At 35.1% G+C, this 24,734-nt stretch overlaps 4 protein-coding genes across 8 annotated transcripts; 2 read left to right on the forward strand and 2 right to left on the reverse strand.

The window, feature by feature from the left end:
• Nucleotides 1-2,063: 2,063 nt before the first annotated feature.
• On the reverse strand, nucleotides 2,064-5,947 carry LOC141676671 (uncharacterized). Its single transcript, XM_074482368.1, has 4 exons — nucleotides 5,477-5,947; nucleotides 3,693-3,838; nucleotides 3,475-3,585; nucleotides 2,064-3,129 (listed from the first exon to the last, which is right to left on the reverse strand). Exons 1-4 carry the CDS (start codon nucleotides 5,493-5,495, stop codon nucleotides 2,545-2,547), a joined length of 861 nt encoding a protein of 286 aa, XP_074338469.1. The 5' UTR covers nucleotides 5,496-5,947; the 3' UTR covers nucleotides 2,064-2,544.
• Nucleotides 5,948-7,463: 1,516 nt separating this feature from the next.
• On the forward strand, nucleotides 7,464-8,345 carry LOC141679878 (uncharacterized). Its single transcript, XM_074486250.1, has one exon. It carries the CDS (start codon nucleotides 7,464-7,466, stop codon nucleotides 8,343-8,345), a length of 882 nt encoding a protein of 293 aa, XP_074342351.1.
• A 2,516-nt stretch (nucleotides 8,346-10,861) lies between these two features.
• LOC141679880 (uncharacterized) lies at nucleotides 10,862-11,509 on the forward strand. Its single transcript, XM_074486251.1, has one exon. The coding sequence runs from the start codon at nucleotides 10,862-10,864 to the stop codon at nucleotides 11,507-11,509; it is 648 nt and encodes a 215-aa protein (XP_074342352.1).
• A 660-nt stretch (nucleotides 11,510-12,169) lies between these two features.
• LOC141679102 (autophagy-related protein 8C-like) lies at nucleotides 12,170-14,918 on the reverse strand. 5 transcript variants are annotated; one of them, XR_012558028.1, is made up of 7 exons: nucleotides 14,785-14,888; nucleotides 14,614-14,690; nucleotides 13,680-13,735; nucleotides 13,548-13,600; nucleotides 13,124-13,306; nucleotides 12,539-12,662; nucleotides 12,423-12,446 (listed from the first exon to the last, which is right to left on the reverse strand). XR_012558028.1 is itself a non-coding variant. In XM_074485591.1 (6 exons), the coding sequence occupies exons 2-6, from the start codon at nucleotides 14,682-14,684 to the stop codon at nucleotides 12,340-12,342; spliced, it is 372 nt and encodes a 123-aa protein (XP_074341692.1). In that variant the 5' UTR covers nucleotides 14,685-14,690; nucleotides 14,785-14,918; the 3' UTR covers nucleotides 12,170-12,339. The 5 variants fall into 5 exon arrangements, 2 of the variants coding, with proteins under 2 accessions (XP_074341692.1, XP_074341691.1); XM_074485591.1 differs by lacking the exon at nucleotides 13,124-13,306 and having other exon boundaries at nucleotides 12,170-12,446; nucleotides 12,539-12,657; nucleotides 14,648-14,690; nucleotides 14,785-14,918; XM_074485590.1 differs by lacking the exon at nucleotides 13,124-13,306 and having other exon boundaries at nucleotides 12,170-12,446; nucleotides 12,539-12,657; nucleotides 13,956-14,690.
• Nucleotides 14,919-24,734: the final 9,816 nt, after the last annotated feature.

Below are 24,734 nucleotides of genomic sequence, written 5' to 3' on the forward strand. Positions count from 1 at the left end.
AACAACACCCCGGGGTTAGGGGCCACAAATTGAAGGAAAAATGCAAAATTTTTCCAAGTGACAAAAACCAAAAGGCCCACCCAAACACAACCCCCAGGGACTTGTATCCAACAACACCCCGGGGTTAGGGGCCACAAATCAAAGAAAAAATGCAAAAATTTTCCAAGTGACAAAAACCAAAAGGCCTACCCAAACACAAACCCGGGGACTTGTATACAACAACACCCCGGGGTTAGGGGCCACAAATCAAAGGAGAAATGCAAAAAAAATTTCGAATCACGCAGCTCATAACACACGCTCCGAGAAAGAAGACTACTCCCCCATCCTGGAAAATCCGCATAAGGGAGTGGGAGGCAAATGATGGGCCATAAATAATCAAGCCCAAATAAAGAAGCAAAAGCCCAGATAAAGAACACCCTAGGCCCAAACTAGGGTGGTCCCCGGGGCCACGTGGCACAGGACAAAAATGTCAACTGTCTCACGTTACCCAAAATGGAACAATTACATCCCAGCCGTCCACATGTAAGGATCCCAAGACAACACTGGTGGAAGAAGGACACCCGAGCCCACAGTCGATCCAAACCGTCCAATTACTCACCAACCAAGAATGATCAAGGGCTCTGATGAAGAGGTACAAACCCCCAAAATCCTAAATCTTGGGGCCTATAAAAGGCCCCAAAAAGAGGGTTTTAGGGGTTGAAAAATATTTGACTGCTACACACCTATACACATCACTTTACATATTTTGAATAGCTCCTTTTTCCCTTTTCTTCTTCTTCAAGAAACCTCATACTTATTCTCACACCGGAGTTGCCGCGGGACGCAACCCCCCTCCGGTTCTGTTTTGCAGAGTTCTTTACCTAGCAAGTTAACCTCACACTGTCTGCCACGTGGACAAGACTCTGGCTTACGTGAGAGAGGAGAATACCCGGGAAGAAATAGAGTTATCATATGCCACTTACACGACATTACATTCTTGTCTAATCAATTTTATTGTTTACAATTTAAGGCATTAGTACTGTAGGTGACAAGGGTAATTTAGTGAGTTAAAAGGCAAAAATGTCTAAAAATTAATTGCAATTTAAGTGTTTACTTTGCCTTTTTAGATGTTGGGTTAAAATATTATGAAAATAAATTAAAAGCTGTTACTCAGTAAATCGATAACATAAATTAAAAAAGGTGGTCAAGTATTGGCATTGTGGTTATTTTGGGTGGAGAATAAAAATAAAATTTGGTTCGGTTCGGTTCTTTTAATAAATATTTCAGTCCGGACCGAATAAACCGAATAGACCATATCATAAATACTATAATTTCATGTTATATACATTTTACATCTATCTTAAAAATTATAATCATAATTTTTAATTTTTAATTGTATTTATAGACTATTAGAACTCTACATATCACATTACTTTTAATTATATTTTAAATTTTATAATTTATGATTTATTTTTTAATGGAATTTTCTTTTTAAAAAATCGGTCTATTCGGTCCAAAACCGGACCGAACCGAATTATTTCGGTTCGGTTCAGTCCGGTCCATAATATAACTTCGGTCCGGTTCTGTCTAAGAAAAAATGACTATTCGGTTTTTCGGTTTATTCAGTTCGGTCCGGTTCCGACCGAATGCTCAGCCCTAACTGGTTTAAACCGCCCACTCGGAACTGACTTGGACGGAATTCTGATTCTATTCCACCTAAACTGAGCCGGTCAAATCCGCACAACTCATCAAAACTAGAATGTCAATTACAAATACAAAAGTGTAAACTCAGGATCAAATTCATTACCATAAATTTTTTAAAGATAATTTTTTTAACTTATAAAAAGCCCGGTTAGCACCCAGTTTGGCCCGGTGACGTGGGGACAAAAGCTGAGTAGCTAGAGCAGGCTACCATTTTCAAAGGTCATCCTAAAATTGTTGACTATATGTTTGTTAACTGGGTATTGAAAAGCACTAATTTGAACAAGGTCAACTTAGGGGCGTGTGTCTATTCAGTTAATTGCTTTTAAAAAATAGCTGAATATTTATCTTTGGAAACTCTAGCAATTTTGAGTTGTCTTTAAACATGAACTCTGAACCTCCCAAGTCATCATCATAATATAAAAGCTCAAGTTACACAACACTAGTTGCGGCATGCACGTTAATTGCTATGTTAACATGGCGCTTTCAACTGCTCCAATATTCCTCTTTTCTCTTAACATTATTAACTTCACATGTAGCCACACCATGTGTCCAGTATATTACTCTCAAAATATAGCCACACCTTGTGAAGACCATAGCTGGTTGGTTCAACCTGGTACAAGATTTGCAACTTGCAAGATACTACTGTTTTTTGTGAAGACCGTAGTTGTTTCTGTTATAAATCGCGTCAATAACATTTCCGCCTTGAAAATACAAATGGATTGCAGAGACGAGATATTCACCAAAATTAGAGCAATTTCATATCAGTTCATCTATGATCCATATATAATTGATATTTTTGAATTCAAAAGACTTGAAAAGTTCACATGACTGATATTGTGTTTCTGAGTTTGCCCAATCAAGCTACTTGGAGCTAATTGTTAGAAGCAAACCATAATGGTCACTAGGCAAAACAGGAAGCACAATAGTTTTTACCTCCTTTTTGACTTTCTTTTCTTTGCTGTATGATAAGCCTGGTATGGCTTCCATCCCAATCATTTCGATTCCATCTATTTTATAATCATGCAAAGAGCATAAAAACCGATCCAATCGCTTTTGCAGTGTCCGGTTACCAGACAGCATCTTGTTCGACTTTGTATCATAAGTGTATCCTAGCTCTCCGGGTCTTGTCTCTGTCCAAGCATCAGTCCAGCCATCAGGTAGAGGAACTTGACCATCCAATTTGTCATCCCAGTTCATGTCACCACAAAATATCACATTTTTGTGTTGTTTAAGTGAATTGATAGCTTCCTTGGCCTGATCAACCCGTTCTTTGTTATACATCTGATCCCATTTAGGAGGTGCTGGACACGGGCTTTCAAGGTGACTTGTGGCTATGATCAAGGGTTTATCCTTCTCAACTACAACTTCAGCAACACATAGCTCTCTTCCCATAACTGAGTTACGAAAAGGTTTGCAACTAAACAATTTTACTGGCACTTTGCTCATCTGGAAATTTATTTGATAAACACGTCACATAGAAATGTAAATTGCAATTTAGCACGTCCAAGTTTAGTAAAATGGGGGATAAATACAAAACTGATTTTTTTTCAAATTTACCTAGAAGATAAAAGAAGACCACTACTAGTTAGAACTCCATAAACCCATTAGCTATAGGTTTAACGATTTCATGAGTATTAATTAGCTGTCACTAATTATCTACCTCCACACCTTATCAATATAAGAACATGACAGATAATGGCAAAGCTGGCATTAATGACTTAATCACGGATGTAGTGAAAAATGTCAAAGCTAGTATATGTACAAGATGTAAGTTTATAAATAAGATCTAACCTGCATGCAGAAGTATGGTCTTGTATATGCCATCTCACTAGAAACTGAACATTTATACATCTTCCACCAGCCTGATTGCTGAAAGATGTCATAGATATTGGGGGTAACTTCCTGCAAATCAAGTTGCCATAATTAGACTATTAGAGTTACGCTAAGGTGGGGCCAAATTGCATACATATAATTACTTTTAAGAGGCTCAAGGAAAGCAAAGAAGCAACCTGAAAACAAATAAGATGCGGTGAGTGCATTTGGATCAGGTCTCCCAGGGCTTCCATTCTCTTATGCATTTCTAAATCCTCTCTGAACCAAACATTATAACTCAAAATCTTCAATGTCTTAAGATCTTCATTTATGCAAGCTTCATCTGAAATACATAAAATTTGTATCAAGTGAATTCTTTAGAAGTTCATGATGACCTTTGAGTGGAACACAATACGTCAGAATCTGAAACCTAAGATTAGGCATTGTTATATAAAAAGGTTACTGTATATTGTATACACCAGAGGCATTTGGAAGAGATAGAAGAAATAACTAAGCTGGGATGTTATATACATACTACCCACTACACCAAAACATTAAGGATATGCCTCTCCGGTTTCCTTATGTTTGTATCAAACGGCGGATGGTATCATTGCTTGATAATTGAAATATTGTATCTTCAGAGAGTGGAGAGAGAAGAAGAAATTTATTCAGAGAACCCAAAGCAACTCATCCTATTATGGACTTACAAATAAAGAATCAATAATACCATGAATTGAACTTCAATATAATTTTTCTGTTATGACTATTTTAAAACTTAAGCGGTATGATATTTGTCACTGCTTCTTGCGAACACATTATAAGCGGTATGATATTTGTCACTGCTTCTTGCGAACCCATTATATAGAATCACATGATAAATATTTTTACACAATGGATCATCATTATCACTAATTATTCAAACTAAAGATGAATACGAATGTCTATTTCCTGGCACTTGTAAAATATCTCATCTACTCCTATAACTGTAAAGTAGTAGGTTGAATATAAATACAAGCCTATAGTTAGGAGAATTCCCACAGTAAATGGGATAAATTTTGCATTCTGAATAACTAGATTTCGTGAAGCAATGTAAAGCAGACTGCTGAACTACGAACTGTTCCTGAAACCTGGAAGTATGCGTTAATAATTCCGCATTGGCCTAAACAGTTCCGATATTATGCTCCATTACAAACTATTCCAAAACATTGAATTGTTAAAACAAGGCTTATCACATATATCAGGCTTATATGTTAATACTTATTAAAAATATATACCTGGAGCAAATGAGTAGACAATCTAAAGTAAGCCTAACACAATTACACAGAGAAAGTAAATATGAACTGTAACCGTAAACAATATTTTTGTCAAAAGGTGAACACAAAGTATCACCGCATTGACTTATAAGGCACTTGACTCCACCAGACAATGAAAAACATCCCAATATTATAACTAAGAGTATACATGATTAAACTCAAATTACTATGAGAAATAACTTAAAAAACCCTAAAGGCCAATTTAAAACCGCATCCAAACCGCGAATGAGCGGTTTTTAAAATTTAGATCCACAACCAGCCCGCGTTTCGCGATTATCCGCAAAATGCGGTTCGGTTGCGAGCGATTGAGCGGTTCGTCTGTACACCCTAATTATTACTGTTCAGCTGAAGACTGAAGTACATAATAAAATCAAACACTACTATAAGCACTAACCAAAAAAATCATGAGGCCTGTTTGGTTCATTCTTATTTATTGTTCGGTTAAAGGCTTTAATTAGATAAAATGCAAAAGTCACACACATTAACAGACTAATTCACTCCCGGGATTCCATATCATTAGTACTACCCAACAACGCAAGCATTGAACATAATATTGAGTCAAGACCCCGAAGAATATCAATAAAAGACAAATTCAATCCCGGTAATTAATAAAAATAAAGCAAGGGAAAAGCACTGAACAGATATTAAGTCAAGAACCCGAAGAATACCCAAATCGACAACCTCCATTTTAGCGGACCTAACACTTTTAAATCCACCAGAATCATCAAAACCCTTATCAAGAAGATCCTCAATTTTCCTCTTATTACCACGCGCAACAGGTTCATCAAAAGCAGAGCCTGGAGCCCCACAAATCTCACAAACAGTGTTGCAAATGGCATTGAGAAAGGTACAAGATTTGCAAGACCATGAAATGGGCTGTGAAGTGTTTCGTGGAGTAGAGCAGATTTGACAAATGAGTTGTGATGATCGGGGTTAATGAATGTGCATTTTGAGCAACTCCAATTGGTTGAAGATGATGAAGACATTGGTTTTAATTTAGGTGTTTTCAATACTGATTGATTGTGATATGGGTTTGTGACTTGTGAGTGATTCGCTGTATATGTAGATGATGGGGGGAGATTTCAGATTTTTTGATTTTTGAATTGCGATTAGGTTTACCGCGTTTGGTGTTTGCATACTTCAATTTCAAAATTTCTACTTCTCTCTCTTTTTTTGTCAAAATATTTGGCCGATCAGACCGTGTTGGCCGATTCGTGACCGATATTCTTTTTTTTTCTTTTATAAAAAAAAGCGCAAGTTTTCTCTTTTTTTTTTCTCTCTAGTTTCTCGGAGTCTGTCTTGTCAATATAGCAAGTTTATAAGTCATGGCGGTTTTTCTATTCATTCAAAAAACTTTCTTAATCATCCCATCATTATTTTGTACTCACTTTTTGTCTAAGTATCTTCTCAGTTATTTTGACAGATTGTATCATCTCTCGAACGTTTAAATAATTTTGTTTTTTTTCTCTCTTGAATGATAACGATGGAGAGATCTAACCAATCATTGGAATCATTGTACTCGAATATGACGTTGGAGGATGAGGAGGAGGGGGGTGTTCTAGTTGGAGAGGAAGTGGTTGCAAATAAGGTCCAGACACATGTTTTGGTAGGGAGGTTTTTAACAGAAAAGAATGTAAATTTCAATGCAATGAAGAATGTTATGGCGTCACTTTGGAGACCGAAGGAGGGGATGGAGATTCACGATTTGGGAAACTTCCATTACTCATTTGTATTTTATCATGTGATGGATGTGCAGAAGGTTTTTGATGGTGGCCCGTAGTCTTTTGAACAGAGTATGTTGGTATATCATCGATTGATGGATAATGAAGATCCACATTTGGTAAACTTGCAGGAGGTGGATATGTGGGTTCAAATATACGATATCCCAAAAGGATTTATATCTGAGAATGTTCTTAAGAATATAGGGGATTCGTTTGTTCGTTATGTTAAGTCTGATCCTGCAAATTTTAGCAGTTCATGGAAAGATCATGTTCGTGTTAGAGTAACTATGAATGTTGACAAGCCAATCAAAAGGAGAATGAAGCTTAAGAGGGATGATACTAATTGGAATTGGATCAATTTCAAGTATGAGAGATTGCCTTCTTTTTGTTTCGTTTGTGGGATAATAGGGCATTCAGATAGAGATTGTAGTGTGGCATATGCAAATCCGGAGAAAATTGTTGAACGTGCATATGGTGTGTGGTTGAGAGCTCCAATACGCAACACAAAAACTGGTGTAGGTGCCAGGTGGTTACGTACTACATATACGGGGGGAAATCAGTGGGAGGCACATACTGCTCGGTCTGGAACAACGACCACCATCCACGGTGGTGAAAAGATGGAGACGAGATTCATGGAGGTGGATGGGACTTTTCGCGAAATTCATGGGGATGATGAGGCTGTTAGGATTGTCACACGAGATCAGGGGGATAGTGAAAAATTAAATTCAATGCAAAATCAAGGGGATATGACAGATAACAATATTTCGAATTTAAAGGAAAAGATTGTCGTAGATCCAAAAAGAAGGCGTATGGAACCTGATTTACAGGGAGAGGTTGTTGGACAAGATAATGTAAATGCTGATGGGCTGGAAACTGGTAATGGGCCAAAAAACATGAATGGGGCGGGTTCTGGATTCCAGGCCCGCCAGACATTATGAGTTTACTAGCTTGGAACTGTCGTGGTTTGGGCAAATCACACACAGTTCGGTTTCTAAAGGAAACCATCAATTATTATAGGCCCAATATAATATTCTTGTCTGAAACGTTGGTGAAAAATAAAAGGGTTGCTGAGGTTTGTAAAAAGATAGGTTTTGCTGATTATTTTGCTATTGATGCTCAAGGCCACGGAGGGGGTTTAGCTCTTTTCTGGAAGAATGAAGGGGGTGTCAAAATAAATAATAGTTGTAGTAATTATATATATTTTGAGGTTTCAAATGATCAGGTGGGTAGATGGCGCTATACGGGTATTTATGGTTATCCTGAAAGAAGACGGAGGGCAGAGGTTTGGGAAATGATTAGAGGATTGTCTCAACATTCAACATCTCCGTGGTATGTTATCGGAGATTTTAACGATCTTATGTTTGACACGGAAAAGAGAGGAGGTAGTAGCCATCCTCGGTCTTTACTTCAAGGATTCTCAGATACGGTTGCTGATTGTGGTTTAATAGACTTGGGATTTGAAGGTGAATGTTTCACTTGGGAGAGATGTCGTGGTACTGATTTGTGGATACATGAGCGGTTGGATAGAGGTTTGGCTAATCGAGAATGGATGGAATTTTTTCCGAATGCAACAGTCAAAGTGGTAGATGTGTCCACCTCAAACCATCTCCCTCTTTTTCTTGATCTTAATAAAAAGGTATATGTTCCAAAGGAGAAGCGGTTTAGATTTGAGAATATTTGGATCCATGAGAAAGATTGTTTTAATGTGGTTAATAATTGTTGGATGGATATGGAGAGGAGGGATTTAATGCAAAAATTGGCACAGTGTTGTGTGAAGCTTGAAGAGTGGGGTGGAGGTTTAGTTAAAGAAATGTGAAAGGATCTGAAGCTGTATAGAAATCAGATGAGACGTTATCAAACTCGAAGGGACGTTGTGGGTCTTAAGTTATACAGGGAGGCTCGATGGAATTTTCTCCGTTTACTTGAAAAGCAGAAAGTTTTCTGGCAACAGCGAGCAAAGCAGTTCTGGCTTGTAGAGGGAGATGAAAACTCACGCTTTTTCAACAGTTATGCTTCGAAACGAAAGAAGAATAATAGTATTACAGGTCTGATGGACTCAAATGGTGAGTGGAAAGAAGAAAAGGATGATGTACAGAAGATAATTGTGGATTATTTCTCAACATTATTTCAATCCTCATTGACAGAGGGGAGATTGTCGGATGGAGAGAAGGTGTTGTCTGTCTCAGCAGAGCAAAATCACGATTTAATGATGCCAGTGAATGAAGAGGAAGTTAAAGGAGCAGTTTTTGCTATGCACCCAAGCAAGTCGCCTGGATTAGACGGGCTCAACCCTGCGTTTTTCCAGACATATTGGAGTATTGTGGGGAAAGATCTTCTGAATTTCTGTAAGTCTTTTTTTCAAACTGGAGAACTTCCAAGGGGTGTAAATGCTACCTTAGTTTGTTTGATTCCGAAAGTGCATCAGCCGCAATACATGACAGAATTGAGGCCTATTTCGTTGAGTAATGTACTTATGCGAATTTTATCGAAAGTTATGACAAATAGGTTGAAGCCGTGTTTAAATTCAATTATCTCGGATAAACAGAGTGCTTTTGTAGAAGGGCGTCTTCTTACGGATAATGCATTGGTTGCGTATGAGGTAAACCATCGTATTCGGAAGAAAATTTAAGGAAAGTATGGGATTGCAGGTCTTAAAATTGAAATCTCGAAGGCCTATGACCGACTTGAATGGAGCTTCATTGAAAACATGTTGATTAAGTTTGGTTTTCACGCTTCCTGGATTGCTCAGGTTATGGTATGCATTAAAACTGTATCTTATAGTTTTTTGCATAACAGAGAAGTTTTTGGAGAGATTATTACGAAACATGGAATACGTCAAGGTGATCCTATTTCTCCTTATATATACATTATCTGTGCGGAAGGTTTGAGTGTGATTATCAATCGCAATGAGAGTGTTGGGTTAATTCATGGTTGTGCAATAGCTCGAGGTGCACCTCCTATATCGCATCTCTTGTTTGTGGATGATTGTTATTTATTTTTTCGAGCTACGGGAATGGAGGCAAGAACTATGAAAGGTATCCTATCTAGATATGAAGCTTTGTCTGGACAATCTGTTAATTATGTTAAATCGAGTGTTACTTTTAGCCCAAACACACTACGTGCGGACAGAGCGGAGGTTTGTGAGGTGCTCTCAGTAAATGAAGTTGATGTGCCTGGTAAGTATCTAGGTATGCCCATGTATGTAGGGCGAAAGAAGAATGCAGCGTTTGGTTTTTTGGTTGATCGAGTAACACAAAAATTGCAAGGGTGGAACAATGTATCGTTGTCTAAGGGTGGCAAATTGACTCTTCTGAAGACTGCAGCACATGCCATTCCGAATTTCTGGATGAGCCTTTTCTTAATTCCTGCTAACATATGTGAGGCGATTGAGAAAAGAATGAATGGATTTTGGTGGGGTCAAGGTGCAAGTAATCGTGGTATAAGGTGGATGGCATGTGATAGGTTATGTGTTTCAAAGTTTGGTGGAGGTTTGGAGGTGAAGAACTTAAGTCAGTTTAATACAACAATGTTATCAAAGCAAGGATGGCGACTTCTAACAGATGCGAACCCTTTGGTTTCTAAGCTAATGAAAGCACGGTACTTCCCAAACATAGACTTTCTGAATGCAGAGTTGGGGGGAGTCCAAGTTATATGTGGCGGAGTATCTTATCTGCCAAAGATGCAGTCAAACAGGGTTGTAGAAGGCGAATTGGTGATGGAGCTAGTACTAAAGTTTGGAATGTACCCTGGCTACCGTGTGGGGCTAATGGTTGTATTACTACGGAGCTGAGTCACGAACTTCGTGATATTGATGTCCAAAGTTTAATGGATATTAATAAGGGTGCTTGGGATGATGATGTGTTGGATGACTTGTTTAATGATCGTGACAGACAGTTGATTCGTCGAATACCTATACCAGGTCGAAGCAGGAGTGACTCTTGGTTCTGGATGCTAGATAATAAAGGCCAGTTTACAGTTCGAAGTGTGTATAAACAGCTGCAGGGGTCGTTTGATATGCAGTACAAGAGCTTTTGGTATCGACTGTGGTCTTTAAAAATTCCAAGTAAGGTTGCTTATTTCTTATGGTGTGTTTGCAGGGGTGTTTTGCCAACATTAATGGCATTGGTGTCAAAACATGTCCAGGTTAATGTGGTTTGTCCTTGGTGTTATATGGATAGTGAAAGTGATGTGCATATTCTTTTTGAGTGCGATTTTGCCAGGACTGTTTGGGCCATGACTGGTTTACAAGATTATGTGCTAAGACGTGTTAATGAGTCTTGTTTTAATATTCTTGTTCGAGTTTTCCAGGTGGTTACGCGAGATTAGTGCACCATGATTGGGATGGTCTGTTGGAGTTTGTGGAATCGACGGAACAAGTGGGTGTGGGAACGAGTTAATGGGTCTGCTTTTGGTACTAAAGCTGCAGCTGTGAATTTGTGGGTGGAATGGAGACGAGCTCGTGAGGTAGATGCTAATCGAAGACCACGGGTGGAAAATGAGTGTATGGGATGGAACAAACCACCCGATCAGTGGATTAAAATCAATGTTGACGCTGTTCTCTCTCAGGATGGTTTTGTTGGCACTGGAGCAATTATAAGGGACTCAGCTGGTCACTTTGTTCGTGCGAGAGTTAGTCGTGTAGCTGGGAATTGGCAACCTCGTGAGGCTGAAGCTTTGAGTTTAAAGGAGGCTTTGTCATGGGTCAAAGAGCTCAATTATGATTATTGTGTCTTTGAATATGATTCGAAGCAATTGGTTGATACGTGTAATGGTCAAGAGGGAGAAAGTTATTTCCATACAATTGTGTCGGATTGTGTCGTTTTGTGTAAGCACTTTAACCATGTGCTAGTTCAGTTTGTTTGTAGGTCTGCGAATGGTGTAACACACTTATTAGCTACTCATTCTATGTTTGGCCTGAGGGAGTGGGATGTTTACCCTACCGAGTTTATTCATCATGTACTGAGATCTGATATTACTTAAGCAATGCAAGTACGTTTTTCCTAAAAAAAAAAGATCGTCTATCAATTAATATGTCTATTAACCAATTTTTAAAATAAAAATTGACATAAATTGAATTGCTACAAAAATGAAAGATTTTAACTTAGATATTAAAATTTATTGGTTTGGTTGGATTTTTACTAAATTATTTATTTTCTAATTAATAAAACACGCATGTTCATAATACTTTAGCGATGAAATGAGACGATAATCCTAGTTTTTTGATACAAACTTTGAAGGGCATCTTTATAAATTTTATGTTAAATAATTTACATAAAAATCTTTGTATTGATTTTTCTTTTACCCGGATTACTATTTGGGATCATTCTCAAACACATTAATGAATATATCTATGTGAAACTAATTGAAGTTTCTGGTTATAAAGCAATTATTTCTAGAAATGTGAATATTGCAATTGGATTTATTTGTTGTTACGTACGAGTAGGTTTTAAGATTATAAAATTTATACAACTCCAGGTGTATAGCTAATGACCCCATACACTGATTCTACATTGTCATGAACTTATGATACCACAGTGAGAATATATTACCATCATAGATTGAAAACTTATAACTGGCCAGTAGACTGTAGTAGAACTTTCAATGGAAAAAACCGCAAATCAATCTAAACTATGTAAGACGTAAAAACTATCAACAGTTCAAATAAAACAACTGAATTCAAGCACTTAACGTCTGAAATCATTTGGAAATTGGAACTACATAATTCTTGTCAGAAATAACGGAAAGATGACCACACCAGACGACCGCAAACAAGTATCTGAGCGATTATAAGTATATTATGAACACTGATGTTATTGCATCTCCTGCAGGGAACCAAACGTGCTCTCGCCACTATATGTCATGTAAAGGAATCCATCTTCATCCTTGTTTTCCTCATAGATTTTTGACATCATTGCAGCTGTTATAACATAATAAGGGAATTACATTTACAGCTGGAATCTATTATATCTTTGCAAGAAAGATTTTTTGTGAAAAGTTATTTGAGCTAACCATTTGGAGGTAACAAATTCTTGACAAAGATGAAGATAGCCTTTTCAGCTCCTAGTTTGATCCTTTTACGGATAACATAGACGAATTGCCCAACCGTCAAGTCCCCGGGTACAAGGTATCTACACTGCACCATTAATAAAGGTAATATGTAACAGATCCAAAAGTGGGACACTGCCTTCTGATTTTAGAATTTTTTTTTTTTTTTTTTGACTAATTTTGGCTTATAGCCTTACAAATGAGTATCTGTTCTCAACAATTCTCGGGGTGAGCCAGGATCGAACCCAGGATCTGGGACGACAGAGGATAAGCCCTTTACCACTTGAGCTATCCAACCGTGCTCGATTTTAGAAAAATTTAAATCAAGTAAATGCTAAAAAAAGATAAACTTATACTTATAGTTTCAACACTCGTTAATTAGAAAAAAAAAATAGTTTCAACACTCGTTATACTTATCCCAAGGAAATATAAGGTTTTGCTGAAGCTATGTTAGCCACTTTTGTAAGCAAGCTAGAATTTCTAGCGAATATATATTTGATCATCTACATCAGATGCCCCCCTGGTTTAAAAGGAAGACACGCGACTTACCAATCAAAAAGGTCACTGAATATCTACTCTGTTCTTGATATCCAGTGTTCGTAAATTCAATTATCCAATCTATATGATCATTTAATCTTTACATTGCAAGACAATAATACAGGACCAATCCACGGATGTATCTTTAACATCGAACAAAGGCAAGCCTGGCAAAATATAGACTCAAACTTGTACCTGAAAGTTATTAAAACAGTTTTAATACTAACAAAAATTTGGCTATTTACCTAAAGATATTCTTTGAACAAAGTAAAACAATAATTTAGGTCCTATGCACTACGCATTGAATGAAGGAAAAGATAATGCAATTAGGCACTTTTACTTGTAACTTATTGCCAGAAAAGATCTTATAGAAGATGGAAAAGATAAAAATGAAAATGCAAGAATATATGTAGTAGGAAGGGCAATTGGAACCTACTTCTTTTTATCAATGTCCGGGATGTCACTTTTCCCAGCCCTCTCTATAACAACCTGCACCAGGAACTCTGATGTTAAATACAGAGGAACACAATATATGCAAAAACATGACGACATTTATATATCTTCTTACAGGTATTCTATCAGAATACTTCTCTCTTATCCGAGTAGCTTCTGCATGCCTCTTTTCTGAAATACATTAATCAAAACTTAATCCTTAAACTTAAAAGAAGAGGACGTGGAATCAAGTTAACTCCACAATCAGACTTGTATGGAATGCCAAGATGTTTATCAAGCATCTCTATTAAGAGATACAGAGCAGTCCTTTAGTAGCAGGTCTTATATAGAATAATTAGAAATTGACTAAACAAAAATCAGTTAGGCACATGCTACATATATACAGAATTACCTATTATACTTTCACCAAGGCTGGGGAAAGTCGGGTCAAAATTCATTTATCCACTGCTTATTATTAGTCATTATAGCCATGTAGTCCAAGACTAACAAATTGCTTCGATCATCAGAGAATCAGAAGCTTGCAACCTTGCTCATATCTTATTATATTGATTTCATTATGCAATTTAACCGCAACAGCAGCTCATGTAACCAACAGAAACACATAACAAGGTTTCAGATCATCTATGCCAAAGTACGACAATTGGATAAGTATGCCTTTTAACAATAAGCACAGCAATTAGGTCCTCATTCTATCTCAAGGATAGAAGGACTCTTAATGATAATCTGAAGATGTAAAACTAAATTGTTTTACTCCAAGGTGTAGAGACCTTTTCCCTAATTATAACATCGTATGGAAAGTATTTTGAATAAGTTTTTAATTGTAAAATAAAACGACTCAAACTAGTCTCTTGAGTCTAAATCAAACCATAACATTACAACATCACTATCAAATAATTAAACAATCTCAGTATCACACAAAATTCATATCAGAAACAGGCCATGATTACAAAAAAAATCAAACTAGATATTATAAAAATTCAATTCAAAGTTTCCGCAAAACAAGATATACAAATCAGAGCATATAATAAATATAAGAAAAAGGGAAATACGGCCTGCAGGATGTATACAAACAATATTAAATACCAAATGGCTGCTCCTTTTTATAACCGGACTTGGCCATTGATCTCTGCACATTCAAGAAAACATCACAACGCTATTTAAACAAAAACATGTGAAATAAAACTAATTTAAACAACAGCGACATCTGTTATTCTTTATACCTCGATCGCTAAAAAACTTGGTGTCAATGTATATAAAGATTACACAATTTTTTTTGAATTGATCGCTACAATTGTGTAACAATTAAATTGGTGCTGAGGGATAAGTGTATCAAGAAAACGGTCAGAGAACAAGTGTATGTATATATATAGAAAAAATGACAAAAATACATCTTTTTTTAAACTTTGTGACAAGAATACCATTTTTTGGAATGTTTGACCAAAAATATCTACCTAATACGCATTTTAAAATTGGGTATTACTAATACGCATTTTAGAAATGGGTAACTTGTATAAAAAAAAATTAATTTTTTTTTTAAAAAAAATAATAATTATGGACACGCATTCGTGAGATGCGTATCATGCCTTTATAAAGCATGATACGCATGTCAGGAATGCGTATCATGATTTTACTTATTTTTTTGTTTTTTTTTAAATAATACTCATTTGTCAAATGCGTAATAGCCTTACCCATTTTTGAAATGCGTATTAGAAATGTATTTTTGGCCATATCTTTAAAAAACGGGTATTCCTGTTACATTTTCTAAAAAAAAGGTATTTTTGGCCATCACCCATATATATACAACCATAGAGGGGGAAAGAGAGTTTTATTAGGAAACAAATAAAAGATTTCTCTTTACAACTCTAAAACTAATGTTGATTAATCAAATCAACAAAAAAATTGAACATATACATGTTATGCATGGTAATCTATTACTGTTATATAAACACGAAAGATTAAAATTTTTGATACGGTACCTATTTTTTGATACAAACTGAATTTACTGAGTTTTCCTTATTTTACTCAAAAATTTTATTAGTCTTAGTAATCGAATTATTATAGAAAAACAAATAAAAATCGTTTTTAACTATAACACATTACCTTTTTTATTTCTTTAAATTAAAGCAACTTTCTTAAATATCACGGACAAGTTTATTTATTAAAATAGAATAATAATATTATAACCACTAATAACTAATAAATTACCTTTTTCAACTACTTAATTGGTTATTCTATTTAATTATTGTTTTACTTAAATACTTTGTTAAGCTCCTTAACTTTAACAATCCATAAATTCTTAAGTGCTTTACAAGAACAACTTAAAAATTCTTATTCCTTGACGAAAACAACAATCTCATCTCATCGTTTAAGACAATACAAAAATCCTCTCTTTTTAAAACAATACAAAAGTCAAAATTATCTGCATCTCTAGCTAGTAATTGTCGCAGATTTATTTTATACGAGTCCGCAATGAAAAATATTTGTTTTACATAATTTTTCCAATTAATATAAAGACAAATATACTTAAATTAAGTATTATCTTACAATTCAATTGCATAAACGAAATATAAAAAACATATTTGATTTTTGAAGTCGAATTATTTATCTCTCTATACGAAACTTTACTATCCTTTCTTCAAATACATAATTGCACTTTCTTAAAAAAATTAATATTTTACTCAGTTGACCTTAGTTAATTAATATTTAACTAATTATCTTTATAAGTAAAATACATTGTTTTTTTATTTTTACCAACTAAAAGAACTCTTTCTCTATAAATATTTTAGACAAATATTTTTAATCTATACATCTTGTAAGTAGAACATACTGTCTTTTTTATTTTCTTCAAACAAAACAAATTTTTCTCTAAAAATAATATGGACAATTATTTTTAATATATGTCGATTATCTATCCATCAAACGATTTATTTTCTAATAATATATTATATATATATTCCTGTTATATAAAAAACGAAACATTAAAAGTTATGGTACCGTACCTATTTTTTGGTACATACTGAATTTACTAAATTACCCCTATTTTACTTAAAAGTTTTATTAGCCTTAGGAATCAAATTATAATAGAAAAGAAAATAAGAATCGTTTTCAACTATAACACGTTACCTTTTTTTATTTCTCTCAATTAACAATTTCTCTAAATATCACGGACACATTTATTTAATAAAATAGAATAATAATATTTTAACCACTAATAACTAATAAACAACAACCACTAATAACTAATAAATTGCCTTCTTCAGCTACTTGATTGTTTATTTTATTTAATTATTGCTTTACTTAAAGACTTTGTTAAGATCGTTGACTATAGCAATCCAAACTGCTTTACAATACAAGAACAACTTAACATCATTATCCTTATTACTTGACAACAACAACAATCTCATTTTATCGTTTAAAACGATGCAAAAACCCTTTGTTCTCAAAACAATGCAAAAGTCAAAATATAAAAGACGAAACATTGAAAGTTTTGGTACAGTACATGTTTTAAAGTACACGCGGAATTTATTGAATTACCCATATATTATTTAAAAGTTTTATTAGCCTTATTAATCGAAATATAATAGAAAAGAAACAAAAACCATTTTCAATTATAACATATTACCTTTTTTTATTTCTCTCAATTAAAACAACTTCTCTAAATATCACAGACAAATTTATTGAATAAAATAGAATAATAATATTATAACCACTAATAACTAAAGAACAACTTAGTATCATCATCCTTATTCGTCGACAGCGACAACAATCTCATCCCATCGCTTAAGACAATACAAAAATCCCATGTTCTTAAAACAATGCAACAGTCAAAACTATATGCACCTCTAACCGGTAGTTGTCACATATATATTTTGTACGGGTCCACAATAAAAATTATTTATTTTATATAATTTTTCCTATTAATTTAAAGACAAATATATATTTAAAGTAAACATCATCTTACAATTCAATTACCTAAACAAAATAAAATAAATATTTGATTTTTGAAGTCGATTTATTAATCTATCTATATTATTATATTAAATACGAAACTTTGTTGTTCTTCCTTCAGTTACAAAATTGTCTTTTCTTAATTTTTTTTTAATATTTTACTCAATTACCCTTACTTAATTAATATCTAACCAATTACCTTTATAAGTAAAATATGTTGCCTCTTTTATTTTCAACAACTGAAACAACCATTTCTCTACAAATATTTTAGACAATTCTTTTTAATTTATACATTTTGTAAGTAAGATATGTAGCCTTTTTTATTTTTTCCAAATAAAACAAATTTTTCTCTAAAATATTATGGATAATTATTTTTAATATACGTTGATTATCTATATATCAATCGATCTATCTTCTATAATATTTATAATATTATATTAAAGACGAAACAATAAAAATTTGGTTGGTAGTCGGATTGGTCACTCAGTGTAATTATAGTAATATTTAAAATAAAACACTCTCATAAAATATATATTCGCAACAAAATTATAATATGTCAAATGATTTTGGTTTAAACAAAAAAAATATAAAATTCACCTAGGTCGGGGTAAGCAAAATTATAGTATTGATCAAATCTTAAATAAAAAAAATGAAAATAACTACATGTAGTTAGTTGGATTTTTAGGCTCAGGCTAAAATAAAATAATAGACTATTGATCCCGCTAAAATATTATATTATTGTCAAAGCATGCTTTAGAATTCATGATAATACTGCTACTGTTCCACACACAGACACATATATAGTTAACATGCTAGATTCCATGGGCTATTCACTCTCCACTTCTAAGTTAAGTGAAATTAGGAGGTTAGGTCTTAGAAAGGAATTGAGCTTTTTGTTGGATGTAGTAACTAAGGTATTTTTTGGTAAGAGTAGTAACTATGATTCTGTTAACATTTCCGTGCTTAACTTGCTTTACATGCTAGTTACTGATAAATACTTTAATTTCAGTGACTTGGTCTTGTTTGAGTTATGTTATAAGTTAGGAGAACTGAATAAGAGAGGTAAAAGTGTCTACTATGCTAGATTCTTTATGATGCTTGTTAACCATCTCATTGAGAACATTGAAATAGAGAACCCAACCAACAAGCTGAATTGTTGGGTTCAAGAAAGGAGGATTATTACAGATCTCAACAGGACAAATCACCACAAAGAGGTGCCTCTCCTATATTTTCCAATCATGGAGGGACCTCAGGTAAGTGAGGTAAGCACCACTGTCTCCACTCTTCCAACCTCACAAATTTCTTTACCTTCAAGTGTTGCAATGGCATCTGTGTCTATGACCCAACAGTTGCCTACCCAAGCTACCAAAACAACAACTTCTAAACCCAAAACTAAGAAAGCCCCCTTTGGTTTCTTTCAAAAGAAATCAGTTGTAAAATCCACTGAACACAAAGAGGGGAGTGTGAAGGTGAGTGAGCAAGGTGAGGGACAGGGTGAATATCAAAGAAACCCTAAGTATAAGGCTGGTAAGATGAGTGTACCCAAGCCTATCCACACCACAGTTTCCCAACAAACTGTGGTTGTTAATAAGGAAATTAGCTCAATTCTAGTTTCATCCTCCCAAAAGGATGTTACTATTGAAACAAGCTCCCAACCAGGAGCACATGCCAAGAGGGGTAGGGACACTAGTTCACCATAAAATTATGCTAGAAAGAAAAGATCAAAAACCCCTTGGGGATGCACAGGGAACACACATAGTGCAAACTGGTGCTAAAGACCCGGTCACTGCACCTTCTCAAAGTCAGATTGATGTGACTCCAATAAATGTGGAGTCACAGCCAAAATCTTTAACAATTAAAGCACCTGAAACACCAAATTCACCCACACACTCACTGGATGTAGACATGATCAATACATCACTTCCAAATTCTCCATCTTTAACTCTTGTGGAGAAGCAAAAAATCCAAGCAAGTGAGCATCATCTTTTAGATGATTTGTTGGCTCACTTGCCATTTCTTTCTGAGTCTGTTGAGACATGTATGCCTAAATTTTCATCAATCTGCACAGAGTCTACAACAGTCTCCACTCCAAACTCATTCATTTCTTCTATTCCGATGGATATTCATCATCCATCGAGTAGTGATTGTATCCCGACGGATAAGCCTAACAACATTCATCCGTCGGATAGCCATACTACTGTCCCGATTGATATTCATCATCCATCGGGTGTCTCTCCACAACTTCAAATTTCTTCAATTCTTACAAGTGCAGAAGACTTAGTGGTAGTGCAATCACTCTTAGGACTGAGGGAAGGGAGTGAATTGAGTGAGAGTCTGGGTTGCTCCCAGGAAAAAGGAGAGAAAATGAGTGATCAAATGTAGACCATTTCTTCAGGTCTGGCAAAAGTGAGTGAGAGGAGTCCCACCTTAGATGGTGAAGGTGAGGGTGTGAGGGTGGGAAGCAAAGGGGAACCTTTGATGCAAAAACAGAGAGATCATGAGAGAAATGCAGGTACATGAGAAATAAGGGTGGACATCATTGTTAGTGAGTCAATGAATGTCAATGAAGCAAACATAGAGGAACTATCTCAGCATAGTCAAGCTGTTATAGATTCCACCTTTTGGATGCTGAGACATTTACTCATCCTGTTCCAGCATATCAACTTTTGGCTGGAGAGGGCAATGAAAATGCAGAAAGGATGCTAAATTTGGTGCATACCACTCAATCCATGCAAAGAGCAAATGATGCCATCACAACTATGCCTTCTACAATTGGTGATGACATAGATTATGAGGTTGGTGGGTCAGAAAAATTCTTTGGTAATGAGGATGATGATAGTGAAGAGGAGTCCCTGTACATAGGGGGAGAAGTAGGCCCTAGTTCCAGATCTGGTATGCCAACTTGGGCATTTTCAAAGAAATATGATGAACATTATTTCAAGACCACTCTCATTCAACTCATCAGTCAGACATAATCTGCTCTTCAATCAACAACAAATGCCAGCACCAAGAAGCTCCTACAAGCACACCTTCCTTCTCTTCAATTATAACAAATCCAAGGCTTTCAACACAGTCATAATGTCACTTCTATCAAAAATGAAGTTGATCAAATGAAGAAGAACATTTCTGAAAGATTGGATGCTAAACTTCTAGAAATAATAATGATTGATATTAAGGGACAACTCAGGAAGAACTCTGATCTTGCCACAAAGGTGGAGTCCTTGGACAAAAGGATGACTGCTATGGAAGCTTCTCTCACAGCTATACATCTACATCAAGCATAGCAAACTCAACTGCTGCAACAACTGGTGGCTGCACAATCTTCTTCCTCCACTCTACTTGATAATAACAAAAAGCGGGAGAAATCATTATCTCAAGTCAGTAAAACAGAGCCATCTAGTGAGGGGAGAAAGTGGTAAATGTGCAAATTAGCCAAGTAATTATTCCAGAAATTACTCTGCCAAAGCCACCAGTATTGGACAACATTGATCTGATCCACATAGCATCTGCTAAGCCTGAGTCAAAGTCAATTCCTAAGATGCTTGATATTGCAGCTGTGGAGAAGGAACTAGAAGATAAATGGAGAAAGATAGATGCAGAATTTTAATAAAAGTTTGGGCCAATTTAGAAGCCAGACAAAACATTCATTCATCACTCTTAAGTCAAGAATATCTCTGTGAATGAAATGAGTATGAATTATCTGGAAAAAGGTCAAACATCTTGTATCAAATCTCCAAAGGCAAGTCTTATCATGAAGCCTAAAAGAAACTACTCAAAGTTTCTAGACAAAATTCCTATGGATATTGTGTATGAGACACCTAGGCCAGATGAGAAGAAGCTGTTGGCTAGGTCAATTGCATTTTATAAAGATCCAGCTGATTTATTACTTAAAAGAAGATTAACCAAGATTTACAGAAATGGTAAGGAAATTTGTGTGGTGGCTGGACACCCTATGTTTGTGGAAGCTAAAAAGGAAGAGAAGGAAAGAATAAGGCAAGAAAAGAAGCAAGCTGCTCTGGATGCTAAGAAGCTCAAACAAAAGAAGAAGCAAGCAAATATCTTAACGAAACTTCAAGTTGTAAAACCACAACTGAGAATTCTGCACAACCATCTGTGATTGCTAAAACTAAAGATCAAAAAGTGCAAGATGAACCACAACAGAAAAGAAGATCCATATACAAGCTCCATTCTAAAAGAAAATTGGACTTCAGTGATGAGGAAATGGAAGATTATATTCCCAAAATGCCTACAACTTCAACTCAGACATCAAAACCCTCAGTGGTATTTGAAGAATTCAAGGTGGTGGATCCAACTAGGAACATTCATGGTGAGTCCATTATTCCTAAGGATGAGCCAGTAGACTGGGATAGTTTTCCAATTCCTGAGCTAAATTTTCCCATCTTTAACAAGCCAAAGAAGACAAAGACTAGAGCAAGCAAGAAAGTGAAGCCTGTGACTCTCAGATCCAAGACCCTAACCAAAACTCAATCTATAGTCAACAAGGGAGATTTGCTATACATCAGTGACATCAAGGAATTCTCTGACATAAACCTCTACTTAGATGGATTGGAAGAAGTAAGAGGAATTGATGCTCACAGACATCTTCCTGAAAGGCTGGTGTTTAAATATAAGGGAGGAAAAGAGATAATATGGCCACTTCACAAGATTTTTCTAGAAAGCCAATCTGTTCTAATAAAAATCTACTCATCTTTTAAAAAGAATTTTGGATACAATTTGACTGCAAGGAGATTAGTTCTAAAGAAGATTGAGGAGCTGAGGAGTATTAGAGCTAAAGATGCACTACAAAAAACTCTGTCAATTCCCTTCACAGGAAAAAGAGTGCATCTGAGGCCTTATTGATTGATGGAATTCAGTAAAAGAAAAGGGAGTAAGAAGATTATTCATATTGAAGGACCAGTTGAGTATCTCTAGCAATGAGACTCTATTGGAAATACAAGAAATGCTAGATCTCTCAGAAGCTGATGAACTTGAGTTCCACAGACAACTCCAGAATCAAATAGAGGAGAACAACAGGAGGCTTGGGAAGAAATCCAGACAATCAAGGAAATAGATTTATCTACTCAGACTAGAGGAGCACCTTGATAATGATTGTGAGTACCTTCTTTGTATACTTTGCATTGTTCAATTTTCAGTAAATATTGCAGTACTTATCAGTTTTGTCTACTATTTTTAATCTGTATTTTTTAGGGTATTTTGTTATCATCAAGTTTCTCTTAATTTATGGCTACAATTCCAGTAGACATAAATTGTGGTCCTTGTTAGGAATATGTTGTGTACTTGATGATTAAATTAACAAAACACCTTAGTAGATTAAACTTAGTAAATTTTGTAGCACTCGACGGATGATCAAATATAGTCCCGACGGATGATTTAATATGGTCCTGACGGATGACAATTTGACATCCACCGGGTGAGTAGCTTATGTAATAATAAGTATTGTAGCACATTTCTGCTAACAACTTTGTGTAGATTCTGTAGGGGCATATGAGTCATCACTACTACAAAAAAGACCTTAGACATCGGTTAACCGATGTCTATGTAAAAAATATATGATGTCTTCGCGACTGATGTTAAATGTATTTTCTCATAGACATCGGTTAAAAACCGACGTCTATGTAATATTACACATCATTTCTGGAAAATTTTTAATGTCTAATTCACATTGATGTTATATAATTGTTTAATGTCAAGTTCAGAAATGTAATATTAGGACGATTATGCCTATTTAAAACTATAACACACAAGCAATATTTATAAAATAACATCGATTAAAAATAAAAAACCGATGTTTATATCTTATTAGATATCGGTTAAAAATAAAAAACCGATATCTATATCTTATTAGACATCGATTATTTTTTAAGTACCCGATGTCAATGTTGATAATAGACATCGGTTGTTTTCTAAAAAACCGATGTTAATATGATAAATAGACATCGGGTGTTTATTTTTAAATCGATGTTATTACCCTGTTTTCATGTGCTAATATTCATTTATTAACATCGAATATTTTGTTTTTCTGATGTCTTTGTGATTTTAAGACATTGCTTTTATATGTGTAAATCTCAACCGGTACATAATATTACCCAATTGTCAACAAACAAAATAGCCTAGTTTGCACAATCAATCCGAAAAAACATTATAATCAAAATACATCTATCATTATAAAAAAATACAAGTACAACTAATCTCATCAATTATTGCAGAGACAAGCTCACGATCTGTAGATGCTTTCATCGATTCATTCTCTCTCTGTGTTGCCTCAGGCATGTGACCAAATAAGTTCATAGACATCTTGGCAGACTTCTGTACTCTGTCTCCAGAAACTAGCTTCTCTCATGAGTCTCATTTGTAGCATTGTAAACATCTCCCAAACTCGAGTTAAAACCCATAAAAACAACCAAGAACCAAAACGAAAAACGCCCATCAATTAAACTGGGTAACCAAGTAAAAAACTGAAGCCAGTATCAGGATTAAATTTTTAAACAATACATCAGCAACCCACACACCAAATTTCAATATTAGTCAACAAGGTATCAAAATCAAAACCCGTTACATACTTTAAGAACTAAAACAAAAAACACCCATTAATCACCAAAAAACACAGAAAATGCCTTTGCTACTGCATCTTCAATCTCTTGTTAACCCGAACATAATAGAATGAAATCATAAAAGCCAAAAATATCATAACATTTATGCATATATATATAAATCATGAAACCGCTCATTGGCCACTGTTGAAGGATAAAAACAGATTTTCAATTCAATTATCTTAAACCTAATTGAACCTAATTGAACAAACAAATCTGTTCAGAAATTAGGGTTTCTCATAGATGGAGTTTGAGTAATTGAAGGTGTTCTTCAATTCGGGGTTTAATTGAAACCATATATACTTGCAATCAACTGACATGGTGTGTGTGAGAGAGAACCAGAGAGATGGAAGAGAAAGAGAACCAGAAAGATAGAAGAGAGAGAGAGAGACCAGAGTGAACTGAGAGAGAAAGAGGAAAATAATTTGGTAACGGGGAAACGGGTTTAGGAGTTGTTAAGGGGGAATATTTGGGGAATAAAGGGGGGAAAGTTTCCGCGTGTTTTTTTAATTTTTTAAGCTAACCATCGATAACGGTTGTAAAATACAACCGATCTATAAGACAAAGACATCGGTTATATAAAAAACCGATGTCTAACTAACGTTTCTCAT

Source organism: Apium graveolens, chromosome 8, assembly GCF_009905375.1.
Source record: "Apium graveolens cultivar Ventura chromosome 8, ASM990537v1, whole genome shotgun sequence".
In the NCBI taxonomy this organism is placed as follows: domain Eukaryota; kingdom Viridiplantae; phylum Streptophyta; class Magnoliopsida; order Apiales; family Apiaceae; genus Apium; species Apium graveolens.